Raw genomic sequence first — 24,534 nt, forward strand, 5'->3', positions numbered from 1 at the left:
AAGCTGTGGGTGAAGAAGCGTTTCCAGGTGAGGGCTCCGGGGGCGGGCGGCGCCGGGAGGGGGAAGGAAGAGCTGGGCGCCCCGGAGGGAGGGCGGGTCACCGCGGCTGGGCCCAGGGGAGGGGGCGTTGGAGTGGCGCTGGCCCCACCCCAGCCCCGCGGAGGGCCTTGGGCTGGGAGCGTTCTGGGGGGCGTCCTGGAGCGCCACTGAAGCGCGCAGGCCCCTCCTCGAGTCCTAGGGCAGAAACCCCCATCATCTCCCACCCCTGAGACTACCCCGGGGGAGACCCCCTGCAGCCACGGTTCGCAGTGCCCACTGGCTTCTTTGCCATCTGGCTCTTGTCCAGCTCCGGCCTCAGTACCTCGCCAGACTTTCCCTGGGCCCCCCACTCCGGAGCCCTCCATATTCCAGAGCTCCTGAAAGCAACGCACACGGATCCGTGCTGCGCTCAATAAATTTCTCCAAGCTCTGTCCTGTCTTCTGCTTACCGGGGGCCTCCTTCCTGCATTAGCGAGGCACTGCCCTTTTGGAGGACCTTATCCTTTGCCACTCCACTCCCCACCCTGTCTCCTAGATACTTAGCTCAGGTATCTGCCCTTCCCCCCAGCAGGAATCTGTGTCCTCGGCCCTCCCTCTCTAGTCATTCTAGCGCCCCCACTCCACCTTCTCCTCAGTCATGCTGACTACCTTGTCTCCTCCCCCTAATCACTGGGAGTGCTGTTCTGACCCCAGGCTGTGAGCTTCTGTCGGTTAAGAAGTCCTAGGGTTTGACCTACAGTCTTCTTGTTCCCTAGTCTTTGTCTGGTTCCTCCTCAGAGCCCAGTCTGGAGGATGGAGAACTGAGACAATTTCCTCCTGGGCAAGCTGGTAGCTTCATCTCTGTGCTCTGGCTCCTAGTATGAGTTTCTGCTTGATACAGCAGATTGGGGTAAAAAGTGTATGGATTCAGGAGCAAGCCTCCCCCTCAACAACTTATTCTGGCTTTTCTCTTTCAGAAAACCGGCCATTCCCGCCGGGCCTTTGGCCGACTTACCCATGGTGCGTGGACTTCGGGCTGCTATAGCCCATGCCCACTCCTCCTCTTGGTCCATGTCCCTTCATAAGGCATCAAGGCCCTGGAGATAGCCCATAAGATATGGGACCCCTTCCCCATCTACCCATCCCTGCAGGTCCTTTATCTCCTGCAGCTGAGAAAGGCCCTAGCTTTAGGGGGCTCACTAACACATCCCACCTCTGGCCTGGGCTCCCTGTTGTTCATCTGTGGGACCAAGTGAGGAGCATTTCATTGCCATGTCCTGGCAACCAGTACATGACTCCTATTTGTTATGGCACAGAGAGGGTAACTGAGGCACAGAATGTGATAGGCTCTGGAATGTTAAAAAATGCCTGGGGACCTTTACACCCAACCTAATTACTGGGCATTTCCAAAAACCATTCAACAATAGAGAAGGTTCTTCAGGAAGGTTCATGATGCAGACAAATGGGAGGTGCATTTGTAAGGAAGGACCAAGTACAGTACAAACACTGTAACAGAAGGCAGGCCTGACTCCTATCATTAGGGAGGCCTGAGTCTGTGGCTGGACTGGGCACAAACTGTGTGTGTGTGTGTGTGAATGGGAGCAGCAGTAAGTGCCAAAGGGTACCAGAATCCCAGAATCACTGGTACAGTTGGGATGACCAACCTGAGCATATGAACTCCCCAGTGGTGACACACCCTGGGTGTCTCCCTCCCCTCCTTATCCCCACAGGGCACCTCTGGGGTCTCTGGGCACAAGGGACCCTCATCCCCCTATGTTCTGCCTGCTTTCCATGCCCCATCCCACAAACACTCTGATAACTGTCTGTCCACATCTCTCTCCTGCTGCTCCTATGGAAGCGAAGTTTTCCGCTCCTGCAGAAAGCAAAGTTACGGTAGGAAGCTGGCTCCTGCCCTAGCCCCTCACCCCCTTCCCCTGCCCAGTCTGGGCCTCTCCTTCCCCTGCCTAGTTGTACCCTGATGCCTTCCAGCTGGTTTGGGGTTCAGGGCAGACTGGTCCTGCAGTTTGTTGTGTGCCTTGACAGTACAACTCTTTGGTGACTCCTCTTTGTTCCTGGGGTACTGGAACCCAGACTTTTGACCCTTGGAACCTAGGGCCTTATTTGGGGTGTTGCTGTACAAGAACTTAAGCTATTATGGACGTGGAAAGGAGAGAGAGGGGATGAGGGCCTGGTAAGCCATTAAATGGTGGGGGGGGGGGTTGGAGAGTCCCATTGAGGCAAGGGTGAGTATCCAAGGGTGAGTGGCCCAGAGATGGAGTTGCATGGGAGGGGCTACCTTAAGCGGCCCTGGCTGGGCAGGGAGATGTCACGAGCAAAAGAGAGAAGCTATCCCTGTGGTTAAGATAGAACTTGTTATGGGGGAGGCAGGAGGCAACTAGGGAAGAGTTGGAGGCATAGGGAGGAGAGCCCTGCCCACACAGACCCCTTCTTCTCCAGACTCAGAGACGGCTGAGGATGACATCAGCGATGTGCAGGGAACCCAGCGCCTGGAGCTTCGGGATGACGGGGCCTTCAGCACCCCCACGGGTGAGCTTTCTGGGTGCTCCAAGATCAGGCAGACAGGCTTCCTACAAGGGATGCCTTAGTCTCACTGTGCTCCTTTCTTTAGGGGGCTCTGACACCGTGGTGGGCACCTCCCTGGACACACCCCCGACCTCCGTGACAGGCACCTCAGAGGAGCAAGTGAGCTGGTGGGGCAGCGGGCAGACGGTCCTGGAGCAGGAAGCGGGCAGCGGGGGTGGCACCCACCTCCTCCCAGGCAGCCCAAGGCAAGCACAGGCAACCGGGGCCGGGCCACGGCACCTGGGGGTGGAGCCGCTGGTGCGGGCATCGCGAGCTAATCTGGTGGGCGCAAGCTGGGGGTCAGAGGATAGCCTTTCGGTGGCCAGTGACCTGTATGGCAGCGCATTCAGTCTGTACAGAGGACGGGCGCTCTCGATCCACGTGTAAGTAATGGCCTTACCTGGGCCCACACTGTCCCATCTCATTGTGCTGTCCTGCACTGCCTGTCACTGCTCCATCAGCCTCCACCTCATCTCCCCTGCCTCATCCATCTCTGTGCACTCCATGGCCCACTGCTTCCACTCCTGGCCCTGGCTACACTACCACTCCCTCCTCTGCCATCACCACCCACAGCCTCCTGTTCCCACCTATGCTGGCTCACAGTACCATCTTCATGGTCTTGTGGACCCCTCTGTCCCTTCTTCCTTTCCTCTAAGAGCTCCAGTTTGTCAGGCCCCTCTCCTGCCTCGCCCATGTAGGCTCCAGTTGTCCTAGGATTCCCCCCCCCTCGGGGGCCCCCTCCGTGCCTGCTGTCTCAGCAGCTGCTGCCTTTTCATCTCTGCACATTCCTGTTCCCATGTGGGCCTTTTTCTGGGAGGAACAGAACCTTTCTGCACGGCAGCTCCCTGGAGAGCAGGAGAGAGCAGGGGAGCAAGACAGCAGCCAGGAGAGAGAAGAGAGTGAGGTGGCCAGGGGCAGCTGGGGCAAGGGGCCTTCGGACACAGGAGGATGTGGGCTGGGAGAGGGAGGGGTGGGGGATAGGAGGCTGGGGTGGAGGTGGAGGTCTGGAGCGACAGTGGCAGGGGGCATGTGATGATCTCACAAGCAACACCCGAGGATGGGTCTGTGGGTGACCTGGTAGGGGGTGGTGACAAGTGGAGGTGTTGGAGTGAGGCATTGGAGCCATTTTTGGAGATTTAGGGGGCCTGGCAGAGACAGGAGGGGGTGCTATAGCAGAAGAGGGGAGTGGCTGATGGTCCAGGTAATGGGGAATATTTGGGGAGCTGAGAAGGGGCTTGATTTATGATGGGTGTGAGGTAAGTTCCATCATGAAGAAACAGGGGACCCTTGGGGGTTGTTTGGAGAGTTCTCAGCGTGGTTAGTGGTGGGCAAAGGAGAGGTCTAGATCCAGGCCAGGGGCCAAGGAGCTCTTTAGCTTATCTTGCTGGCATAATCAGGCACTCCTTCCCTGCCTTTCTTTCCCAGGCCCCAGCCTGAGCCTGGAGTTGCTATGGCAACTTCAGAGGAACCCATTTCCTTAGTGGTGTCTGTGGTACAGACTCTGGCCTGGAGCTGGGAGCTGTAGGCAAGAGGTCTCCTTTGCTCTCCCCACTTTCTCTCTAGGTCTCACCCAGTTCCCAGACACCATTCCTTAAGGACTCTGCTGCCCCTCCCTCACAATAGACTCTGCCTCCCTGCAGGTGTCTGGCTGAGGCTTTCCTCCCTTACCCCCTCCCCCTTCTCCAGGCAGAGGTGGGTGATGTCCCAGGTAGTCTAAAATATTAAGGATATTGAGGCACCCCAAGAACTTATGCTTCTGGCTGGTACTGTCCTATTTCTTCTTCCTTCCATGTTCCCAGAAACCCAGACAGTTGGAAGGGAGCAAAGACTTGGGAATCAGGCTAACACCAACCATTTCCTGTCACCTTGGGAGGGCACTGAACCTCCCTGAACCTTCAGCTTCCTTCATCTGTAAATGGTGGTAATATCAGTTCCTCTCTCGAGGGACTCCAGTATGGATGAAATAACTCAGTGCAAGTGAAGCCTTAATTCATGCCTGGAACACACTAAACATTTGGTGAGCTTGTTCATAAGATTTTTAGCTCTCTATGTGTCAGGTATGATAACACCTCTCAGAATCCTTTTTGCTCATCTTTATGTTTAACGTGCTCTCCCCACAATCCAGCTAGCGGATACTCTTGGGCATCAAAACTCTATTAGGTGTGGAGGTTTTTTGGTAAGGAGGTTCTTCACTCATCTCCCACACTCCCTGTTCAGACCCACTTGGTAGTTATTTCTGAACTGAGCTATTTCTGAGCTTGCCCCTTGAAGGGGACTTCTGAGCTTCTCAGAAGGACTTCCAAGGACTAGGAAGAACGTCTCCAGGAGGCAGACAGAGGAAGGTCTATATTGAGGGCTACAGGTATGGGGGCCTGGATATCCCATTCCTGTTTATGGTGTAGGAATGGGCTCAGGTTTGCACAGGAGCTAGGCCATCACTGGATGAGACATTGTTCTCTAAAGGCTGGTGCCTAGTAGAGAGGCAGTTGCTCATCTAGAGGCCACTGTAAAGGGCAAGTATTCTGCCCAGACTGGGCAGGGCTGCTGTGGGGGCCAGCTAGGGGTAGAAATAAGCAGGAGGCACATTACTGAGGGGGGCCCTACCCCATTTAGCCCTCTTGATTTCACTTCATCTTTGGATCCTCAATCTCATTCTTTCCTCTTCCTAATGCTCAGTTCTTACTGTTCCCCAGCTTCCCGGGCTCGAGGGAGGGGGCTGGCCAGAATCCCTGGGGCTGAGTCTGTACCTGGACCCAGCCAATAGCACAATATTCTGGTGCATGAGCCGCTGGCCTCTCCCCAGCACCTGCTCTGGCTGTGTCCTGGTGGGGGTGGGGGAAGGCAGGAGAGTCTGGCCCTTGTCACCCTAAGCCTGCCCAGCATGTCCCACCGTCCAATCCCTCTCACAAGCTGGGGGTCTAGCAGGGAAGGCCCCCTGAGTCCTTTGCCCCTCTTGGTCTTGCTTCTGCAGCAGCGTTCCTCAGAGCGGATTGCGGAGGGAGGAGCCTGACCTTCAGCCTCAGCCGGCCATCGAAGCCCCTCGTCCTCGCCCTGCCCTTCCGCCTCCCTCCAAGTCCGCGCTGCTTCCCCCGCCATCCCCTCGGGTGGGTAAGAGGGCTTTGCCGGGACCTAGTGCCCAGCCCCCGGCTACCCCCACGTCGCCCCACCGGCGTACCCAGGAGTCCTCGCTGCCCGAGGACACCACCACCGAAGAGAAGCGAGGGAAAAAGTCCAAGTCATCGGGGCCCTCGCTGGCAGGCACGGTGGAGTCCCGGCCGCAGACGCCACTGAGCGAGGCCTCGGGCCGCCTGTCCGCGCTGGGCCGCTCGCCGAGGCTGGTGCGCGCGGGCTCCCGCATCCTGGACAAGCTGCAGTTCTTCGAGGAGCGGAGGCGCAGCCTGGAGCGCAGTGACTCTCCGCCGGCGCCCCTGCGGCCCTGGGTGCCCCTGCGCAAGGCCCGCTCGCTGGAGCAGCCCAAGTCGGACAGCGGCGCGGCGTGGGGCACACCCGGGACCTCGCAGGAGGAGCTGCGGTCGCCACGGGGCAGCGTGGCCGAGCGGCGGCGCCTGTTCCAGCAGAAGGCGGCCTCGCTGGACGAGCGCACGCGGCAGCGCAGTCCAGCCTCCGACCTCGAGCTTTGCTTCGCCCAGGAGCTGGGCCGCATCCGCCGCTCCACGTCGCGGGAGGAGCTAGTGCGCTCGCACGAGTCCCTCCGCGCCACGCTGCAGCGCGCCCCGTCCCCTCGAGAGCCTGGGGAGCCCCCGCTCTTCTCCCGGCCTTCTACCCCCAAGACCTCGCGGGCCGTGAGCCCCGCCACCACCCACCTGCCTGCTCCCAGCAGCGCGGGCAAAGCTGGGGACGAGCCTGGGAGGCCCCGAAGCCGAGGGCCGGTGGGCAGGACTGAGCCTGGGGAAGGCCCGCAGCAGGAGGTTAAGCGCCGGGACCAGTTCCCGCTGACCCGCAGCAGAACCATCCAGGAGTGTAGGAGCCCAGTACCGTCTCCTGCTGCTGATCCCCCTGAAACCCGGACGAAAGCCCCCTCAGGTCGGAAGCGGGAGCCTCCTGCCCAGACAGTGCGCTTCCTGCCATGGGCCACTCCGGGTGTGGAGGGCGCTGCTGTGCCCCAAACCTTGGAGAAGAACAGAGCCGGGCCTGAGGCTGAAAAGAGGCTTCGCAGAGGGCCTGAGGAGGATGGTCCCTGGGGAGCCTGGGACCGCAGAGGGACCCGCAGCCTAGGCAAAGGTCGCCGGGCCCGGCCTACTTCCCCTGAGCTCGGTAAGGCCACAGAGAGGGCTGAGAAGGTGCCTTGACTGGGGTAAGAGGACTGGCCAGGGGCAAGACTGCTTGGGAGGAACTTTACTTGTGGCTACTAGGCTGTTTGGAGGGGCATGTGGTTTGTTGGCATTGACACAGGGGTTGAAGTAAGGGATGCTGAGGGCCTTTGTTGGAACCTGTCATTGGTGGAGGTGAGTGTGAGTGTGCTCTGTTGGAGGCTGAGTGGAGCAAAGATGTGAGCAAAGACTAGTGCCTGGATGTCTGCTGTAAGTCCTCTGCTGTCTGGTGGCTTCACTAGGCTGTTGGGCCAAGGGCAGGTTACTGGAGGAGGCACTGCTTGAAACCTACAGAGTCCTCATCACCTCTGTCCCTTTGTGTGGGAAGAGATGCTGTGAAATTCCTGTTAAAGGGATGCTTTGCTAACCTTTTACTCTGCTTGTCCTATCCCAGCACTGTTCCCTGACCCATCTCTGGCCACTAAGTTGTGAGCCAGGCTTGCCTCTTAGCCTCCCCTGGCCTAATCTTGCATTCTGCTTCACTGAACTGACTGTGGTACCTCCACATGCCAGGCTATGTGTAGTTTCCCTGCCTTCTATGCATGGTGAGCAACATCACTGACAGAATGCTGCTGTCCCTAACCCTGTACATCCTGAGCAGCAACTCAGGGCAGGGCCTATTCCTGGAGAAGCGGAGGAAGCCATCCTTGACTCCTCCTACTCCCTCTGCTTCTCCCCATTGTGCCCCACAGGTCTTGCCAGCATCTCTGTCTTTGCACTTACCAACTTGTATTTTGTTCTGTCAAAATCATCTTGCATTTAAGTATTGCCACATCGGAATCTTTAGAGGTGTGTAGACTCCAGTCCATCCTACTTACCACCATTACAGTATTCCCACCATGATGTCCCAGGGGTTGTGCCAAGTAGGCCCATAGAGATCTCATTTTTTTTTAACCAGTCTTTTTACCAGTATCAATAAAGTATTGAATGTTACATCTTCCAGATACAACAACTGAGGCTCAGAGAGATGATCTCATTTGCTGAAGATGATGTAGCTAGAAGTCTGCAGAACTGGGATCCTCACTGCCCTTTTGGCTATCTGCATTGTCCTTTATCTAGCTGAGGTTGAGGTAGAAAATACCAAGAGAGGGCTTGGAGGTATGGCTTAGTGGAAGAGCATTTGCCTAGCATATAAGAGCCCGTGAGCTCAACCAGCACATATAGAGAAGATACCTAGGGGGAACCACAACAGTGTGATTTTATTGTCTCTGTATGTGTACCATCCTTTCACAGGAAGCATATCTTATTTTCTGTTGCATTCCTGGCACTCAGTGCTCAGTATGTAATAAGTGTGGTGTCTCTATTTGCTGAAGGGATCGTTTCAATACTGATCTCCATAGGCCCTCTGCTTCCCTGCCACTACCTCTTTGGAATCTGGTGTCCTTCCAAATTTGACTATTCCCTACATGTTGCCCTGTGAAACAACTGTTACTACTTAGGTCTTGGGTGACCCATATCTTGTTCTTTACCCATGGATGCTTAGGTAGTCTTGTGGCCCTCAGAGTACCTTCATAGGGCCTATTAGGGTATACATGATGGCCAATTCATGTGAGGATATCCACCGCACACCCCACTATCCCCAAGAAGTCAGAATTGTGGGTGAAGTAGAGTCTCTGCTGCTGCCCTGTGCCAATTAAGCCTCTGACTTCCCCCTTCCTTTGTCTCAGGGCAGTCAAGAGAGAGACCCTTGCTTCCCTCAGTCCCTGTCTTCCAGAAATTCCTCACTCTGGGTTTTGGTTTTCTGGCGGTACTGCCAGTATCCCCTGTCCCACAAAGATCATGTTCCCTTACCCTCTCTACTTCTGCCCCTGTGTCTAGCAGAGTCTTCAGATGACTCCTATGTGTCTGCTGGAGAAGAACCCCTGGAGGCACCAGTGTTTGAGATCCCCCTGCAGAACATGGTGGTGGCACCGGGAGCTGACGTGCTGCTTAAGTGTATCATCACCGCCAACCCCCAACCTCAAGGTGAGCTGCAGGGCTGGAACCTGGCAGATTGTAATTGGGGGGACATGAGGGATGGGAACAGGGTGGGCTCCCCCAGAATTCTCTTAGGGAAGGGTGGGGAGGAGGGGAATTATCACTCCATGTACTTCCCTGGCCGTAGTGTGTTCAGAAAGATTAGCTCCCACCTCCCCAACTTAGGGCATGGCAGCCTAGACTTCTGGAGTGAGGGCAGAGTTCTCAAGAATTTCATTTCCCAAGGGGAAGGAGGGCTAGAGATGTAGCTCAGTTAGTAGAGTACTTGCCTAGCACACATTAAGTCCTGGGTTTGAGCTTCAGCACTTCATAAAACCAGATGTGTTAGTATGTCTATAATCCTGGCTACATAGTGAGCTTGTCTCACCAAAAAAAAGTTTTTTTCCTTGAGGTGGAAAAGCAGTTGGGGGATCCTTTGTTGGGGTGGGGGAGCCAGTTGAGATGAGATTCTCCAGCAAGCTCCTTGTGGACCATGGCAAGCTGGTTCCCATTGCTTTCCCACAGTGTCTTGGAGAAAGGATGGGTCGACACTGCGTAGCGAGGGTCGCCTTCTCATCCGGGCTGAAGGCGAGCGGCACACACTGCTGCTCAGGGAGGCCCGGGCTGCCGATGCTGGGAGCTATAATGCCACTGCCACCAATGAACTGGGCCAGGCTAGCTGTGCTGCGTCACTCGCCGTAAGACCTGGTAGGGAACCTGCGAGCCCAGGCTGGGTTGGGGGTGACCTATGACCCTTCCTAATGAACACAAGGACATGACCCATGTGCTGGGTCTATCTCTCTGGAGAAAGCGGTTTAAGTGGTCTTGGCCTCAGGACATATTCCAGGCTGGAAAATCCTTGAGGTTGGTGAAATTTGTCTTTAAACAAGTTTTCTAAATACTATCTTTCCAAGGCAATTTCCTGAACAGGGTCGTATGGAAAGGCCAATTGTCTTTCAGGATCTGAGAAAAAGAATATCTTAGCTCAAGGAGCATCTGAGTCCTTTGAACTCCAAGCCATAAGGAGGCTTCAGCTGAGAACACCCCAGAGATGGCTGTGCTGAGGCTGCCTTGTTGTCTATTTTTACAAAGGCCCCACACTTGGTGTCAGACTACTTCCTTTGGGTTTCAGCTCAGCTTCTTTCTGGTTCAAGCAGGGCTGGACAGGTATCCATGTGCATGGCCAGTTCCGCTCATCCAGGTGACTGGAACTGACAATATGCTGATCCTGGACAGTGGGAGAGGAAGAGGGCATAACAACAGGAAAAGGCACAGGAGAAACCCCTGGGAGGCTACCATTGGGCGTCCAAACCTGGCTGGGAGGCCTGCATTGAGATTCAGGGCCCTGGATGAAGCTGGGCATCAGACCACAGGAGTGAGGCAGGGTATACCAGGAGGGGAACAGCACACCCTGTCCTGAGCCTTCTTTCTAATCAGTGCTCAGAGAGTACTGTTGAGAGCCCTTTTATGCTTAGTCCCAAAACTTCAGCCCTCAATATATTCCTAGTGCAGGAGCTGTTGATGGTCTCTCAGCCCCTGGGCTGCATTAGCTCCTTTGGTTGCTTGTCTGGCTTTGGAATGGCAGGTCTTTTTCCTTCGTTCCATGTCCTTCCCAGGAACAGTGTTCAAGGCTATCTTCTTCTCCTCACCCACCCCCATGCTGAATCATGCCTGCCCCTCTACTGCATGCTTCTACCCTTCCATCACCTCTGGGATCTGGCCCCTGACTCAGCTCCCAACTCCTCTAGTGGGCCAAGGCCTAGCTTCAGAACTTCAGTCAGTACCTGGTTTGGGTTGAGCTCTGGAAAGGGGCAGGGTATGGGATGCCCCAGTACTGGCTGGGGGCCATCTAGAAGCCTTTTAAGGTTGGGAACGAAGCTTGGGGCAGGGCAGCTGTCAGCACTTGACTGGGAGTTCTGTGTTTGCCACATTGAACCTCCCCAAGCTTCAGTTTCCTCATTTGCAAACCAGAGATAATTATACCAGCCTCAAGATGAAAGCAAATGTGAGAAGGAGCTTTATGAACTGTAAAGCTGTAGACAAATGTTAGTTGTTAGCGTTTGGGAGTGATGTTGTGTACAGGAACTCAGCTTTCCATAAGGATCTGTAAAGTGCCTTGCCCTTCCCTGCCTTTTTCTTCACATTGTGTGTGCCCTGGGGACTACAACCCAGCTCTTTCAAAGCCCACTGCCTTCCAGACCCTCCCTATTGTCCAGCCCCTAGGTCCTCTCTGTGCCTGCTTTGCCCTGGGGAGCCAGAAAACCTTCATCATATTAGTCAGTTGCACCAAGCATTGCAGCAGACCCTGTAAGTCAGACTGGTTCCAGGGCCCTAAAGCTCAAGGGGCTGGCAGGCAGGTCCACACTCAGCACTTGTGGAGCAAGCTGATTTTCTTACCCTACAAGGCACTGTTTGGTCCAGAGTGTCTGGATGGGGGCCAGAGGGCCCAGAGAGTAGTCAGAGTGGGTGGAACCAGTGGTGGTAAAGACATATGGTAAGAGTTGGGGTCCTAGGGCTGGAGTCTGTAGGTAGTGAGGGATAGTGCTGAGAGGGTGTTTAGTCATGTGGGTGTAGGGAACAGGTGTAGGGAGGGTAGTACTGTCTTGTGGGAAGAGACTTGCATCAAGCCACCACCCTTTTTCACTGTCTCCCTACCCCCATTCTCAATGTCATGGAAACCAGGGCTTGCTGCCCAGTGCGTTCTTGGGGTGCCCACCCGATCAGAGCTTGCATTTGAAAGCCCACAGATGTCAATTCCTGGTTTGGAACCACAGTATCCAGGGCCCAGACAACTAGAGAATATAGCCCCTGGTTTGGAGAACAGGGACTGCTGTGCCGACAGCCTTACCCCAGCCCTGCATCCCTCTTACTCACTGAATAACACTCTCAAGTTAGGTGCAGATGGCGGGGGGGGGGGGGGGGGGGGGGGGGGCTCCTCAGGAGTGTGAGGTACATGCCTAACTGAAATGAAGCTTCTGACTGCTGCCTCAGCTGTGTCCCAGGCCTCTGTTTGTACCTGCTGTGCTGCTGCCAGGTGCTCTGCCTCTGAACAGTTGCTTTTGCTTGCAGAGAGCTGTGTACTGTTTTTGAAACCCTTTTGCATCTCTTTCCTCAGGCTTTATTGCATCACGCTTGTACACACGTGTGTATGGATGGAGATATATATGTGTTTAAACACATAAATATGCATATACATACAACTCTTCCTGTCTGTCCCATAGAGATTGCGTGTATGTGTGATATTTGTATCTTACAGATGGAAGACAAAAGTATGGAGAATATGACAGAATCAGCACCAGGCCAGTAGCCTGGGAATCTGCCTAGAAATGTTATTAGCAACAAATGATAGAGTAATGCATATTATGCTTACTCAAGAAACAAATAAACCTTGTGTGAGTTATGGACAAAAATAGCAATTATGGAATTTGTTGAATGTAGTCACATTCAATCTGATAGATAAAAAGTAGCCTATGGATGAATCCAGTTGATCAGGAGAAAGCACCAGGACACAGATAAAACTCTATCGGAATAGAGTTTATTAGCAAAGGAACACATGGGACAGATTCCCTTCTGGGCAGGGAAAATGTCTGCCTGGGTTGTAAGCCGAGTCTTTTTAAAGGGGGAGGCTTCTGCTTCCTGCACAAGGCAGGAAGATGTATTCTTTTTTTTTTAAGTTGGTGGGGTGGAGAGTGGGACTGTTAAAACCTGTCCTCTTTAGAGATCAAAGGGGAAGCCTGCTATGTTGGCCAAACACTGGAGAAAAGCCTGCTTCTCTTGACTTCAAAGACCAGGGTGCTTATCAACTCAGTTCCCTTTTCTCAGGGGCTTGTGAGGCCCTGTTGGTGAGGGGGCAGGGCTGTCTGAACCTTAACATTCCAGCCTTTTGTATTATAGGATAGGGGGCGCAGTCGTCTTGCTACTTCCTGATGGACAGGGTCGACATGGGGAGTGCTGGATTAGGGGTCAATCAGACAGCGGGGGTTCCCTCTTCATGCATCTCAGCAGGGTCCTCAGTGGTTGACAGGTGTTCATATGCATGTGGAGGGAAAGAAAGTAAAAACTGATCAAAAAATTAGTATGAGAGTAAGAGATAGTTTTTGGATTTTGGTCCTGAAAATATCTGAAGAGGCAAGGAGCAATGGTTAGCATCAAGGTAATAGCTCTTTTTCATTTTTTTTTCTTTTGCCAGGGCTGAACTTGGGAGTGATGGACTCAGGATTTGTTTTCAGGCATTTTGATAGCTGTTGGAGTGGCTAGAATCAGTGTCAGTTACCTCTCAAAGGCTTCTAAATAGGAAGAGAAAACAAATTTAGCCATCAGTAATTTTTTAGTCTAGAACAATAGCTGGTTGTTTCCCTTAGCTGTAGGTGGGCACTACAGTATTGTAGACCAAGATTTGAAGTCTTACACAATCCAGCCCATGGAGTATATTCTTTTGTTATATCCATGCCACAGATGAGGAAACTGAGATGGGACCAACTGAGCATTAGCAAAGTGCTCCAGAGCAGTGCTGACCAAGAGGCCTTTGTATGACAGTGGAAATGTTCTGTGTCTGCTGTGCTGTGCAGGGTGGTACACCAATCACACATGGCATTTGAGCACTTGAAATGTGGCTAGTGCAATTAGAAACTGCAGTTTCTGTTTAATGCCATCTAACGTCATGCGTGTTAATAATCTCAGCAGCTGGTGCTTTCCCACTTCTGTTGAGATGCTAACTGGGGCTACTGGAGTTTGGACGTTCCTAACTATTGCACCATCCAGTCCCTTTTGCTGCCACTCTGAAGAGGTTAAACGTTAAGGTGGGCCCTGAGCTTGCAGAGAAGGGATTGCCTAGGCCTCTGTGGGTGGTCAGATTTGGGGAGAAGGAGTGTCTCTTTTTCCTTTCTTGATTCCCCACCTCCCTCTTGTGTGGCCATGGTCCTGTTGTTTCCTGATGCTCTTAGCTCCTTTTCACTATGAGCTCTGGCAAGAGACCCTCTCAGTGCTAGGCAAGAGGAAGGAAGCTCCAAGTGCTCCAGTCTCCATCCCACTGCCTGCACATTTAATGTGTTTGAACCCAAGGATCTGGTGTTTTCCAGCCAAGACCATGGCCTCTTCACTTTGCCTTAACTGGCCTCAGTTTTTTTGTCTGTCATAAAAGGATCACCTTAACTGGTAGGCTATGAACTCAGTAAGACTCATGAAACTCTGAGGGGATGGAAAGTTGGCTGTGAATATTTGGAGTAGGGGCATGGTTCACTAGCTCATTCTGGTCCCATATGTAAGATCACTATCACATCAGAAAAGAGGCTGTTTATTGGGGATCATGAGCACAAAAGAAAAGGAAGAAAATCATGCCTCCAACCTCTGCCCTCTTTTCTTACCCCGGGGCCCTAGATGGCCATCTGCATAGATGCCGGTTTATTTCAGCTGATAGCAGTGGCTGATGATGGAAGAGACCTCAGAATGCCACCTGGCCCCTGTTATCCATATCGGTGGGGGGTCTGGACATCATTTGAAAAAGTAAGGTGCTTTTTCAACCAGACTTGACCCTCCCCCCATACTGTCTGCCAGCATCAGGGGTACCTGTGGGCTGTCTCCCCAAGGCTGTTATCTAGAATGGAGCTTATCACTCACTGCCTGTCACAAGAACGGAGACCTAATTTACTGTGGATGCAAACAGTTTATCTGACCTGAAGCAATCCAGCATAATTGTGTGTGAGAAATTCAACACTTACCTTGCTAGGTCAGGCTGACCATGTGAAATTCTCACCAGTGCTTCATACATTTTAAACTAAACCTGAAAGAGTCTCAGTACATTTCTCCTTGCCCCAGGGAAATAGGCCAGTCAGTTCTTGGAAAATGGTCATGTCAGCACACTGAGGCAAATACCACTTCCAGGCCCAGCCTTTCCTTCCCCTCACTTCTCCACTGGGGATCACTATAGTAGTCATTTCAAGAAGCACCTGTGGAGAACCTACAAAAGCAGTGCAGGTGGGGCTGGGGGTAGAGAACCAGAGCATGTGGAAATGCTGGCTAACTGGCTAACCTCCAGTCTGTTCCTCTCCCCCACCCCTAGATCATAGGAGCCTCCCTGTAGCCTTCAGAGTAAAGGTCAGTTCTTCAGAAGCCACCACCTTTCAGACTCATAGGTTGCAGGTCCTTCAGGGTGGTGGGAGGCAGCAAAGGGTTCCTGCCCTCACACTGTTGTTACCCACTTCTTTGTCACTCAACACTGTTAACAGATAATTGAGCTAAAAGCCTCTGAGCATGCACCCCTTGCCTCTGAATGTTTGTTCATATAAGTTCTTTCCCTAGAATTCTTTTCTCTCAGTTCCCTCATTCCCAGAGCCAAGAATCATCACCAGTACTTATTTGTGACCCTTATCTGCTCCTTCCTTGCCACCTCATCCCCCATTCCTGCTTGTTATTCTAGTCATTTGTATCTGGCTAGTCTACTTCCTATCAAGCCAAAAGTTCCTGAGGACATGCTGTATACTTCACTCCTTGGCCCTGCAGCCACACTTGGGCAGATTGGGGGCTGACTATGTAGATAAACAAGGCTTGGGGATGAGGTGGAGAGCAGTGGAAAGGAGTAGAGAGCCCAAGAAGCTCCAATCTTTGGAGCACCCTGAGTAGCCCATAGAAGCTAGGTGGGACACAGTAGCACGGGTAATAAGGCTCTGCCTGCCTGAGAGTGGAGGTTGGGGTGGCAGAGGAGACCACAAACATGTATTCCTCCAAGTATAGTCCCTAAACCAGGAGCATCAGCATCTCCTAGGAGTGTGTAGAGTCTGTCGCCCTGGGGTACAAGCCTATAATCCCAGCCACTGGGGAGGATGAGATGAGAGGGTCATAAATCCAAGAGCTGCCTGGGCTACAGATTGAGTTCAAGGCCACCCTGGGCACCATAAGGAGACCTTGTCTCAAAATAAAAAGTAAAAAAAAAAAGACTGGGAATATCACTCAGTGATAGAGTGCTTTCCTCGTATGTGCAAGGCCCTAAATTCAATCCCTAACATCACAGAACAAATAATCCAAACAGACTATTGGTCCCAGTCCAGATCTATTGGATCGAAAACTCTGGAGGTGGGTCCTAGCAGGCCATGGTCTAAGGAACCCTCCAAGCAATTCTAACACATAAAAAACTTTGAAAACCAAACCAACCAACAAGCCAAACGTTGAAAACCACTAGAGCAGGGAGTTAGAACCCTGGGGAAGCCAGACTCCTGGGCTTAAAGCCTTGCTCTAAAGTTGAATGGTCAAGTGCTCTAAGACTCAGTGAAGCCAAATATTTGGGTTCTCATCCACCCATGAGAATCTGCAGGGGTCCTAAAGCTGTCATGCGCCTAGAAATTTCCAGGGCACTTTTGAAAAAAAAAAAGCACTGTTCTTATGTCTTATTTCAGAAAATCCAGTTCTATAGGCTGACTAAGGTCTAAGACCGTAGTTCAAAATAAGCCGCAGGTGGTACTGATGTGGGTGGTTCTAGGATCTTTCTGACAGTTCTGATGTAAAGAGCCTTGTCTCCTGCCATTCATGTGCTAGATACTGTGCATGAGCTGAAGCTGTGTCTGTGATGAAGACACAGTGGGGAACAGTTGCAAGCAATTGGGATGCTGGGACCAATTGGATGCACAGGCCTGGGGAGTTCCTGATTTATGGGCTTCCTAATGCCAGATTTTATTAGATGAGGTTGGCCTGAGGGAGAGCAATGTTGAAAGGGAAGGTATGAGAATAGGGTCAGCACTGGGGACTAGGTCAAGTGTGAGGGAGTGGTCCTTTCTTGGTAAGGTATGTACATGTGCCTCTTAGGTTAGGGAGCACCTGCTCCCCCCCCCCCCCCCTTTCTCTTTTTTTTTTTAACAATGAAATCTGGGCTTGTGAGTAGAGCAGGGCTGGAATGTTAGGGACTGGCTACAAAGGTGATTTTGATCATGAGGCCAATGACAGGCGAGTGGAGCCTACAGTCCTCCATCAGCTATAGTAGCCTTTTTTCAGAGAGCACCAGTTCTATCCCTCTGGAGTCTGAGCCTCCAGCCTGGATTAGGCTGGCAGTTCCTCTCTCCAACTGGCTTGAGGACCTAGACTTGCTGGTGTGTGTGTGTGTGTGTGAGAGTAACACCTAGATGCTGTTCCTTCAGTGACCACCAGGGGTCTCTGAGGCATGCCACAAACCTTTGCCTATCCAGTTTAAATCTCTGCCCCACCCTCCTTTCCTCTGCCTGGGAGCTGCCTCAACACTGTCCAGCCTGGAGGTGACCCTGGAACATGACTCCAAGCTCCATGGAGGGAAAGGAGCCTCCACCTCCAAGGGCTGTGCCTATGATCTCAGTGTCAACTGGAGGCCAAGGCCTCCAGCTCCAAGTGCCGTTCTGATTTCTCTCCCCTCCCCTACCTTGAAGCAGCCAGCCAGAGGGTGGGCCCTCCTCTGCCTGGCCCCCACCTCCTTGCTCACTGGCAGTGCTGGGAAACACAGATCATAGCTTGGGAATGTGGTCCTGGGTGGGGTGAGGGGATAGAGGAGGGAGAAGAAAGTTCACAAGTGTGGCCCTAGCTCAACACCTCATTCTATTTCTTGCTGTTTTCAACCCCCTTCCCACAAATGGGTGCTGATGAGGAGGGGCCATTGGTGGGGAGTAGCCCACATTTTCCTGTCATTGTCCCTGGTGGTCTGATGGGTGAGGGCAAGTTGCCAGCAGGTATCCAGTAGAGCCTATGGGAGAGTTGAATGCAGGCCCATGCCCTGAAGTACCTACTACCCATGCAGACTTGCCATGGCAGGATTTGGTAGGCAGCAGTAGAGTGCTGGGCTCCTTCAGAATGACAGAGGGCACCTCTGGGAAGGAGGGCAAAAATCCTGACCACTCTCTAGACCTCTGTGCTTGTGAAAGCTGGCCATGGCCTGCTCTAGAGTTTGCGGCTGGTCATTCATTCCCAACTTGGGATGGGGGTTTTGGTGGTTTGGGGAGAACAAGGAACAGCATAGGGCCATTTGCCTTTGGCCCTTCCTTTGGTGAACTGGTCAACACTTAGGGGCCAAACATGGGTCTTAAATACCACAGTGAAGTGCCACCCCCCTCCCCATTTCCCTCTGAGGACTAGGGCCCCCTACCCCTGGAGTCCAGGCTCTACCCAGGGGCACTACTCTTGTCTTGCCCCGAGCTGTAAGGAGAGGAAAGGCAGATGGCAGACTGCTGATTGGGAATGAGCAGGGACTAAATTCAGCCGGACTGGGCTCTGCCCCTCCCTCTGCTCCTAGCCTGCTGCTCCAGGGGCTGCTGCCTGTGGTCTCCGGCAGGCACCACCTTCCCAGACAGAGCCTGCCTGCCACCCAGCTTCCTGCTGGCCACCCCCACCTCCTCCTTCCCCCTCCTAGGCTCACTTCCCCTCCCCCAGGGCTGGCTCTGTGCAGGGCCTCAGCTGGGTTGGAGAGTAAGTGGGGCTGGGCCGCTGACCGCCTGCTCCCTGGGGAACCAGGGTGGGTGGGCAGTGGGCAGACAGCAGGAGGGCCTGGGCAGAGAATCCCAGAAGGTGGAGGCAGGGGTCCTGTGCAGAGTCTCAGGGTGAGTTGGGGTGCAGCTTTGCTGGGGGCTTGGTTGGGGAACCAGGAGGAGGGGCCAGGGGGCTGTGGCAGATTCATGTCTGTATTTGGCAGTCGGATAAGAGCCAGCTCAGCAAGGCTGGGCCCCTGGCCAGTTGCAGGGGAGAGCGTCAGGGCCCTGGGGACACCCCTCCCCCAAGGCAGACTCAGGTGTCCCCCTCCTCTTTTCCCAAGCTGAGACACCCTTTTCTATAGATGGCTCTAATTCTATTTTCCTATCTCCTGGGAGTTTGGGGTTCATGTTGTAGGGCAAGGGCCAACAGGTGCCCATGGGGTGTCTATAGCAGGAAGCTGAGAAGGGAGAGGGGGAAGGGCTGTTTGGACACTGCTGCCTCATTGGCCCTGGACCGAGGTCAGGATGGGGCTTGTCTGAGGTGTGTGTTCCTCTGTGCCAGGCCCAGCTTGCCTAAGAAGCCAGTGTTTTGGTGCTACGTCCTGGGGTCCCAGAGATATGAACCACCCCCTTTGGAGCATATGATTGGTAGTTTGGAACCTGCCCTCCATTCCATACCAAGAATATGAGTTTCCTGCTCCAATAGAATTCGGGGTCTCCCCCAAGGCCCAGGAGCCACCCTTTCGGTGGTCAAATCCTTTCCTGCAAGCTATTCTTTGTAGAGTGTCATCAGGGTCAGAGTTGGCAGGGTGTGAGGCTGAGAAGGAATCAGCCTCAGGGAGGGGAAGTGACTGGACAAGGTCACACAGCCAGTGAGCTGAGCCCAGGAGGGTGAAGTCAGGGCAGGGCCTGAAAGAGCTGCTCCATCTCTCCAGCTCTGCAACATAACCAGGCACCCCTCTCCATCCTTTCCCCCTGATATCCTTTGTCTCTCCTTTAGGCGGGTCCACATCCCCTTTCAGCAGTCCCATCACCTCTGATGAGGAGTACCTGAGCCCCCCAGAAGAGTTCCCAGAGCCTGGGGAGTCCTGGCCCCGAACCCCCACCATGAAGCTCAGTCCCAGCCAGGATCGAGGCTCTTCCGACTCTGCCTCCAAGGCACCTCCCACCTTCAAGGTCAGACCCCTGAGGCTGGTACCCAGCCCCTTGTGGATGCCATTCCTTTGCAAACCCCTGGTTTTTGAGGCCATATTTTAGCTTCACATTTAAATTAATGAAACCTTGCCCCATTAATGCCCTTGTTACTCTGGGACAGCCATGGACTGGTGTGGAAGAGAGACCTCTGTTCCAGGTCCCCCAGCCCTCAAGAGCCAGTGCTATCTATGTTTTGTTACCCCTGATGCTTTGGGATTCCTCTTTAGGTCTCACTCATGGACCAATCTGTAAGAGAAGGCCAAGATGTCATTATGAGCATCCGAGTACAGGGAGAGCCCAAGCCTGTGGTGTCTTGGTAAGTAGCAACCACCTACACCACGCACTAGTGCCCCTCACCTCCCAGGCTGAGCCTGAGAGCTGGTTTTGGTGGAAGGGAACAGAGCCTTAGAGACCTTCCCTTGAGGCTCCAGCTCGTATATCATTACCACTCCCCGAGTGCCCCTGCTGCTGTTTAAGTCTTATCCAGGATTTCCTGTGCTAGAGAGACATTTGAACAATGATTGGTTCCATGTCTGCCCACCTGGAATGAAATGGCCAGAATTTCTCCCACTCTGCAGAAGACAGCCTACCTCCACCCCATCAGCTGATGCAGGATAGCTTTTGAGACCAGTCCCATTCTATGCCCAGCCTCTGGCAGGCCCAGTCATCACAGTTTGTTTCAGAGTTGCCCAAATTCTGAGTTGAATATAGGTCTCCGCTGCTGTGCCTTGCTTATCATGCCAACTACTTGGCACACCCATTATTCATTGTGGTTTGGTTTTTTCCCATTTTTTAATTTATTATTATTTTATGTGTGGGTATATTACCTACATGTATGTGAGTGCACCTGAGTCGTGCAGTGCCTACAGAGGTGAGAAGAGAGCCTTGAATTTCCCTGGAACTGGAGTTATGGACAGTTGTTAGCCACCATGTGGGTGCTGGGAATCGAACCCAGATCCTCTGCAAGAGCAACCAGTGCTCTTAACCACTGAGCCATCTTTCCAGCCCTTTTTTTTCTCATTTTTAAAGATTATTTTTATGTGTATGAATGTTTTGCTTGCATATATGTAGGTATACCACATGTGTGCAATGCCCACAGATGCCAGAAGAGGGTATCAGATTCCCTGGAACTGGAGTTACTGATGGTTGTTAGCTGCCATGTGGTTGCTGGGAACCAAACCCCAGAGCCCTTTGCAAGAGAAGCCAGTGCTCTTAACCACCAAGCCATCTCTCTAGCCCTGTTTCTTCATTTTTAGTTGATTGTGTTGTCTCTGGTGTGATTTCTTTTTTAAACATTGCAAGTTCTTTAGTATCCCTTTTGGGAAATGGGAAGTCTATGTTTCTGTTACAAATAAATGGAAATAAGGTATGGGGACATTTAGGACTTCTAAGAGGCCAACAGCTTCTGAGAAAGAGATCCAAGTGGGCCAAGGTGGTCGGAAAGTTCTTGGAGAAGGTAGGAAGGTGGAGTCAGAATGAAACCTAGCCTTGGGTCCTGGAGGTGCCACGATCAGCCAGTGGGGAGGAGAGACCTGCATGACTGCAGCCAGCCCCTCTACCTCAGTTGTGGTGCATGCAGGTAGAGACCTCAGATTCTGGGATTAAGTTCTTATCTCTCTGACAGGCTGAGAAATCGGCAGCCTGTGCGTCCAGACCAGCGGCGCTTTGCAGAAGAGGCTGAGGGTGGGCTGTGCAGGCTGCGGATCCTGGCTGCTGAGCGGGGTGATGCCGGCTTCTACACCTGCAAGGCAGTCAATGAGTATGGAGCTCGGCAGTGTGAGGCCCGCCTGGAGGTCCGAGGTGAGAGGCCCACATACTCATGACCCCCCTACCCCCACTTCCCATGCACCTGTCCCTGGCACTCACCCTACCTACATATAACCTCAGTTATAAGATAATTACACTGAAAGAGCCATGGAGGTTCTCTAATCCAACTGCTTATATTGTAGTTGGCTAAACTACAGCCCAAAGAAAGGGAGTCTCTTACCCAAAGCCACACAGCAAAGAATCCCATACTCAGCTAGCTACCCAATCTGCTGTCCCGAGGTTCCATCACAACAGCCCCTGACATTAACCGGAGACTCTGCTCCCTGCAACCGGCCATCTCCTTTCTGTATTCTTTTAAGATTTTGTCACCCTGCTTGGTCCAGGCCTCTCCTTCACTGATTCCCTGCCCTCCTCTTGCCCCCTTTGTTCTTCCTACACATCTGATTGCTGTGCAGAAGCTCTTGTGGTTGGGAGAGTCTGGTGGCTGGACCCGTTCGAAGGGACCCTTGGGGTGTCATTGGTACAGAACATTGCAAAACCTCAGGGGCACCAGAGCCCTGAAGTATGGAGAGGGCTGGGCCATAAGGCGGGTACATAAGACAGAGGGCTCTCAAGGAGCAGGCATGACAGGAGCTAGCTAGGCTGCCCTTTGAAGGCTGCTGGGTCACTCCTCCAGAGGCTGGCCATTTGATTTGCTTGGCCTTCTCTCCCTGTGATGGCACAGGACTAGGAAGTTCTCCTCAGCCCCTCACCCTACCATGGTCCCTCCCTGCCCCACATTGGGCTCAGTTCCTTCAAGCCTGGCAAAGGCCAGCTCTAGGACCAGCCCAAGACACTCCTAGGTACCTGCTGGAATCTAGATCTTAACAGTCCTGGCTCCTCTGCCAGGCCTTACCTGCCTTATCCTCCCCCCGTTCCTCTTGTTGCTGTGGTTGCCACCTCTGAGCTCTAAATTCTTCAGCCCCATTTCTTAGCCTCTTCCTTCTCCAGGGTTGGGCTCTGCCTTGCTTCTCTGTGTTAACCCATGTCTTGGTGCTTCTTTCTCTTTGGGATCCCTCTCAACATTCTGCAGGCTTTGGGGTGCTCCTGATGCCTATGAACGCCTCTCCCCTTGTTGCTCAGGGCCTCTGCCTGCCGAAGAACTCCAGGGACCAGGCTAGCCATTGGCCCTCCCACCACAGGGCTGACCTAGGGAGAGCTGAAAGTGGCAGATTTAGAGGCAGCTCCATATCCAGAGGGGCCCTAGCCAGGTCTGTGCGCCTGTGTGTGTGTGTGTGTGTGTGTGTGTGTGTGTGTGTGTGTGTGTGTGCTGCACTAACCTGCCGCTTGCTGACTGAGGTTTTTGTCTGTACACAGGCGAGTGAGCTCAGGGGGCCACCTGCGCTGCCCCCGCTACCCTCCGAGCCGCACCCCTGTCTCAGGCACCTCTCGGACCTCGCTGTGTTTCACTGCCTCCTGCCCACAGACCCAGCCGGCCCGTCGGTCCGGACCTATCCCAGCCTCCCCTTCCCTCCCCAGCCCATGCAACACCCTGGGGTAGTCCATGGGACCCTCTGAACCCTCCCTCCCCAAGTGGACACATGGCTGTGCAGGCCGGGAAGCCCCCAGATGGACTGAGTGCTGGGAAGGGACAGCCATGAGGGGTGCCAAGCTCCCCAAGTCTCCCTGTAGGGAGCACCAAGCGAGTGCATGTGCTATGCTGCTACAGACCACTGTCTGTCTATCTGTTTGTCTGTTTGTGTGTCTGTGACAGTCAGGGAAGGATGCCTCTGAACTGGGGTGGGATAAGACAGAATGAGAGAGGACAGAGCATGGCATCCATAGGATGGAGGGGACCAGAGGGGCAGATGCTATGAGCAAGATCTCTGGGAGGGGGCAGGGCACTGACCATTCCAGAAATGGGTTTCAAATGGCACAACACTTTATATTCCACAAGATACCAAAAGCTGGAGGCTTCAGGCTGAGCCCTGGCCCCTGGCAAGCTTAGGGCTCAGTGGGGCACCCTCCTTTACAGCCAGGTCCAGCACATTTTGTCTGGCAATGTGAGAGGCAGCCAGGCTGGGCACAGGAGTGGGGCCACACTGGGGGTGAAGGTTCAGAAACATTATTTCTTAGAGCAAATAAAGTCCAGTTTGTACCCAGCTGGTGTGCTGTGTTTTCTTTGCCGCCGCCGTTGCTACCACTGTACAGTACTCTCGGATCCCCTCCCTCAGTTCCCTCTCACCACACATCAGCTCTCCCTCCCAGAGCCAACTTGGGTTGCCATCTCAGAGCCAGGTCTAGGGGCTCCTTGTTGTTCTGCCCGGGGCGGATGGGCTTTCCCAGGCTCCAGAGGAACCAAATGCATCTCTCTTTCTGTATCTGTCTGTCTCTCTGTGTGTGCGTGTGTGTGTGTCTTGCCCCGTGTGTCTCTGCTCTGTCTGTGCCCCCTGTGGCTGCCTTCCCCCCAGCACACCCTGAAAGCCGGTCCCTGGCCGTGCTGGCCCCCCTGCAGGACGTGGACGTGGGGGCCGGGGAGATGGCGCTGTTTGAGTGCCTGGTGGCGGGTCCTGCTGATGTGGAGGTGGACTGGCTGTGCCGTGGCCGCCTGCTACAGCCTGCGCTGCTCAAATGCAAGATGCATTTTGATGGCCGTAAATGCAAACTGCTGCTCACTTCTGTGCATGAGGATGACAGTGGCGTCTACACCTGCAAGCTGAGCACAGCCAAAGGTAACTACACATTCTGGTGCTAGGAGTTCTGTGGTGCCCACAGCTGGAGGGAGGGTACTGAAAGAGCTGTGTGCAGAGCAAATGCCCAGGAAATGGCACTCTGACTGCTGGGGGTGGGGGTGGGGAGGAGATATTGTGGGATTCTGGTCCCTGAACAGTGAAGTTGCCAAACATGTCTTTGAACAAGTCATTTCCTCTGGGCAAGCTTTAGACTATTCATCTGTAAAAAGGGATGGTGTTCACACCTACCAGGCAGAGGGGACAGGTGGCAGGATTACTGCAATAACTCCTATAGAGAACAAAGCCTGGCACCTGGCAAAGGGTGGCGACTCATGGATGCCTGCTATTCTTACTACCTCTGACATCTCTGCCCTGGTCCCATTTTCCTTGAGGAGCAGAGTGAAGTCATTTGCTTCTGGGGTGGGGGATGTAGCATGGGGCCAAGAAGCATCTGATCTGGGTGTGGGACAAATGGGAGCGAGTATGGGCATGAACCAGGCACAGAAAAGGGTCTGGGCAGTGGGCTTAGCTTCTAGAACCTTCTCAGAGTCAGGCTGT

The 24,534-nt window shown here is 53.5% G+C and overlaps 1 protein-coding gene across 16 annotated transcripts in view; it reads left to right on the top strand.

Moving 5' to 3' along the window:
• The window catches only part of Speg (striated muscle enriched protein kinase), a 49,969-nt gene that overhangs the window by 102 nt on the left and 25,333 nt on the right, over positions 1-24,534 (top strand). For 5 of the 16 annotated variants that reach the window (XR_001872262.2, XM_017796265.2, XM_029560056.1 and 2 more), the window contains exons 1-7: positions 6,716-6,876; positions 8,751-8,897; positions 9,414-9,596; positions 19,305-19,480; positions 19,726-19,814; positions 21,123-21,298; positions 23,716-23,976. Coding sequence is in view for 14 of the 16 variants with exons in the window: in XM_017796265.2 (XP_017651754.1) it covers positions 8,831-8,897; positions 9,414-9,596; positions 19,305-19,480; positions 19,726-19,814; positions 21,123-21,298; positions 23,716-23,976 (952 nt within the window). In the remaining 2 variants the exon portion in view is untranslated. Of the gene's footprint in view, positions 1-9; positions 28-995; positions 1,039-1,713; positions 1,912-1,984; positions 2,210-2,475; positions 2,566-2,647; positions 2,985-5,572; positions 6,877-8,750; positions 8,898-9,413; positions 9,597-18,175; positions 18,434-19,304; positions 19,481-19,725; positions 19,815-21,122; positions 21,299-22,337; positions 22,516-22,621; positions 23,408-23,715; positions 23,977-24,534 lie in introns of those variants that run through there. The other 11 variants (XM_029560057.1, XM_008825784.2, XM_008825783.3 and 8 more) reach the window with 11 other exon arrangements.

This window comes from Nannospalax galili, unplaced genomic scaffold, assembly GCF_000622305.1.
Source record: "Nannospalax galili isolate Female #2095 unplaced genomic scaffold, S.galili_v1.0 scaffold127, whole genome shotgun sequence".
Classification (NCBI taxonomy): domain Eukaryota; kingdom Metazoa; phylum Chordata; class Mammalia; order Rodentia; family Spalacidae; genus Nannospalax; species Nannospalax galili.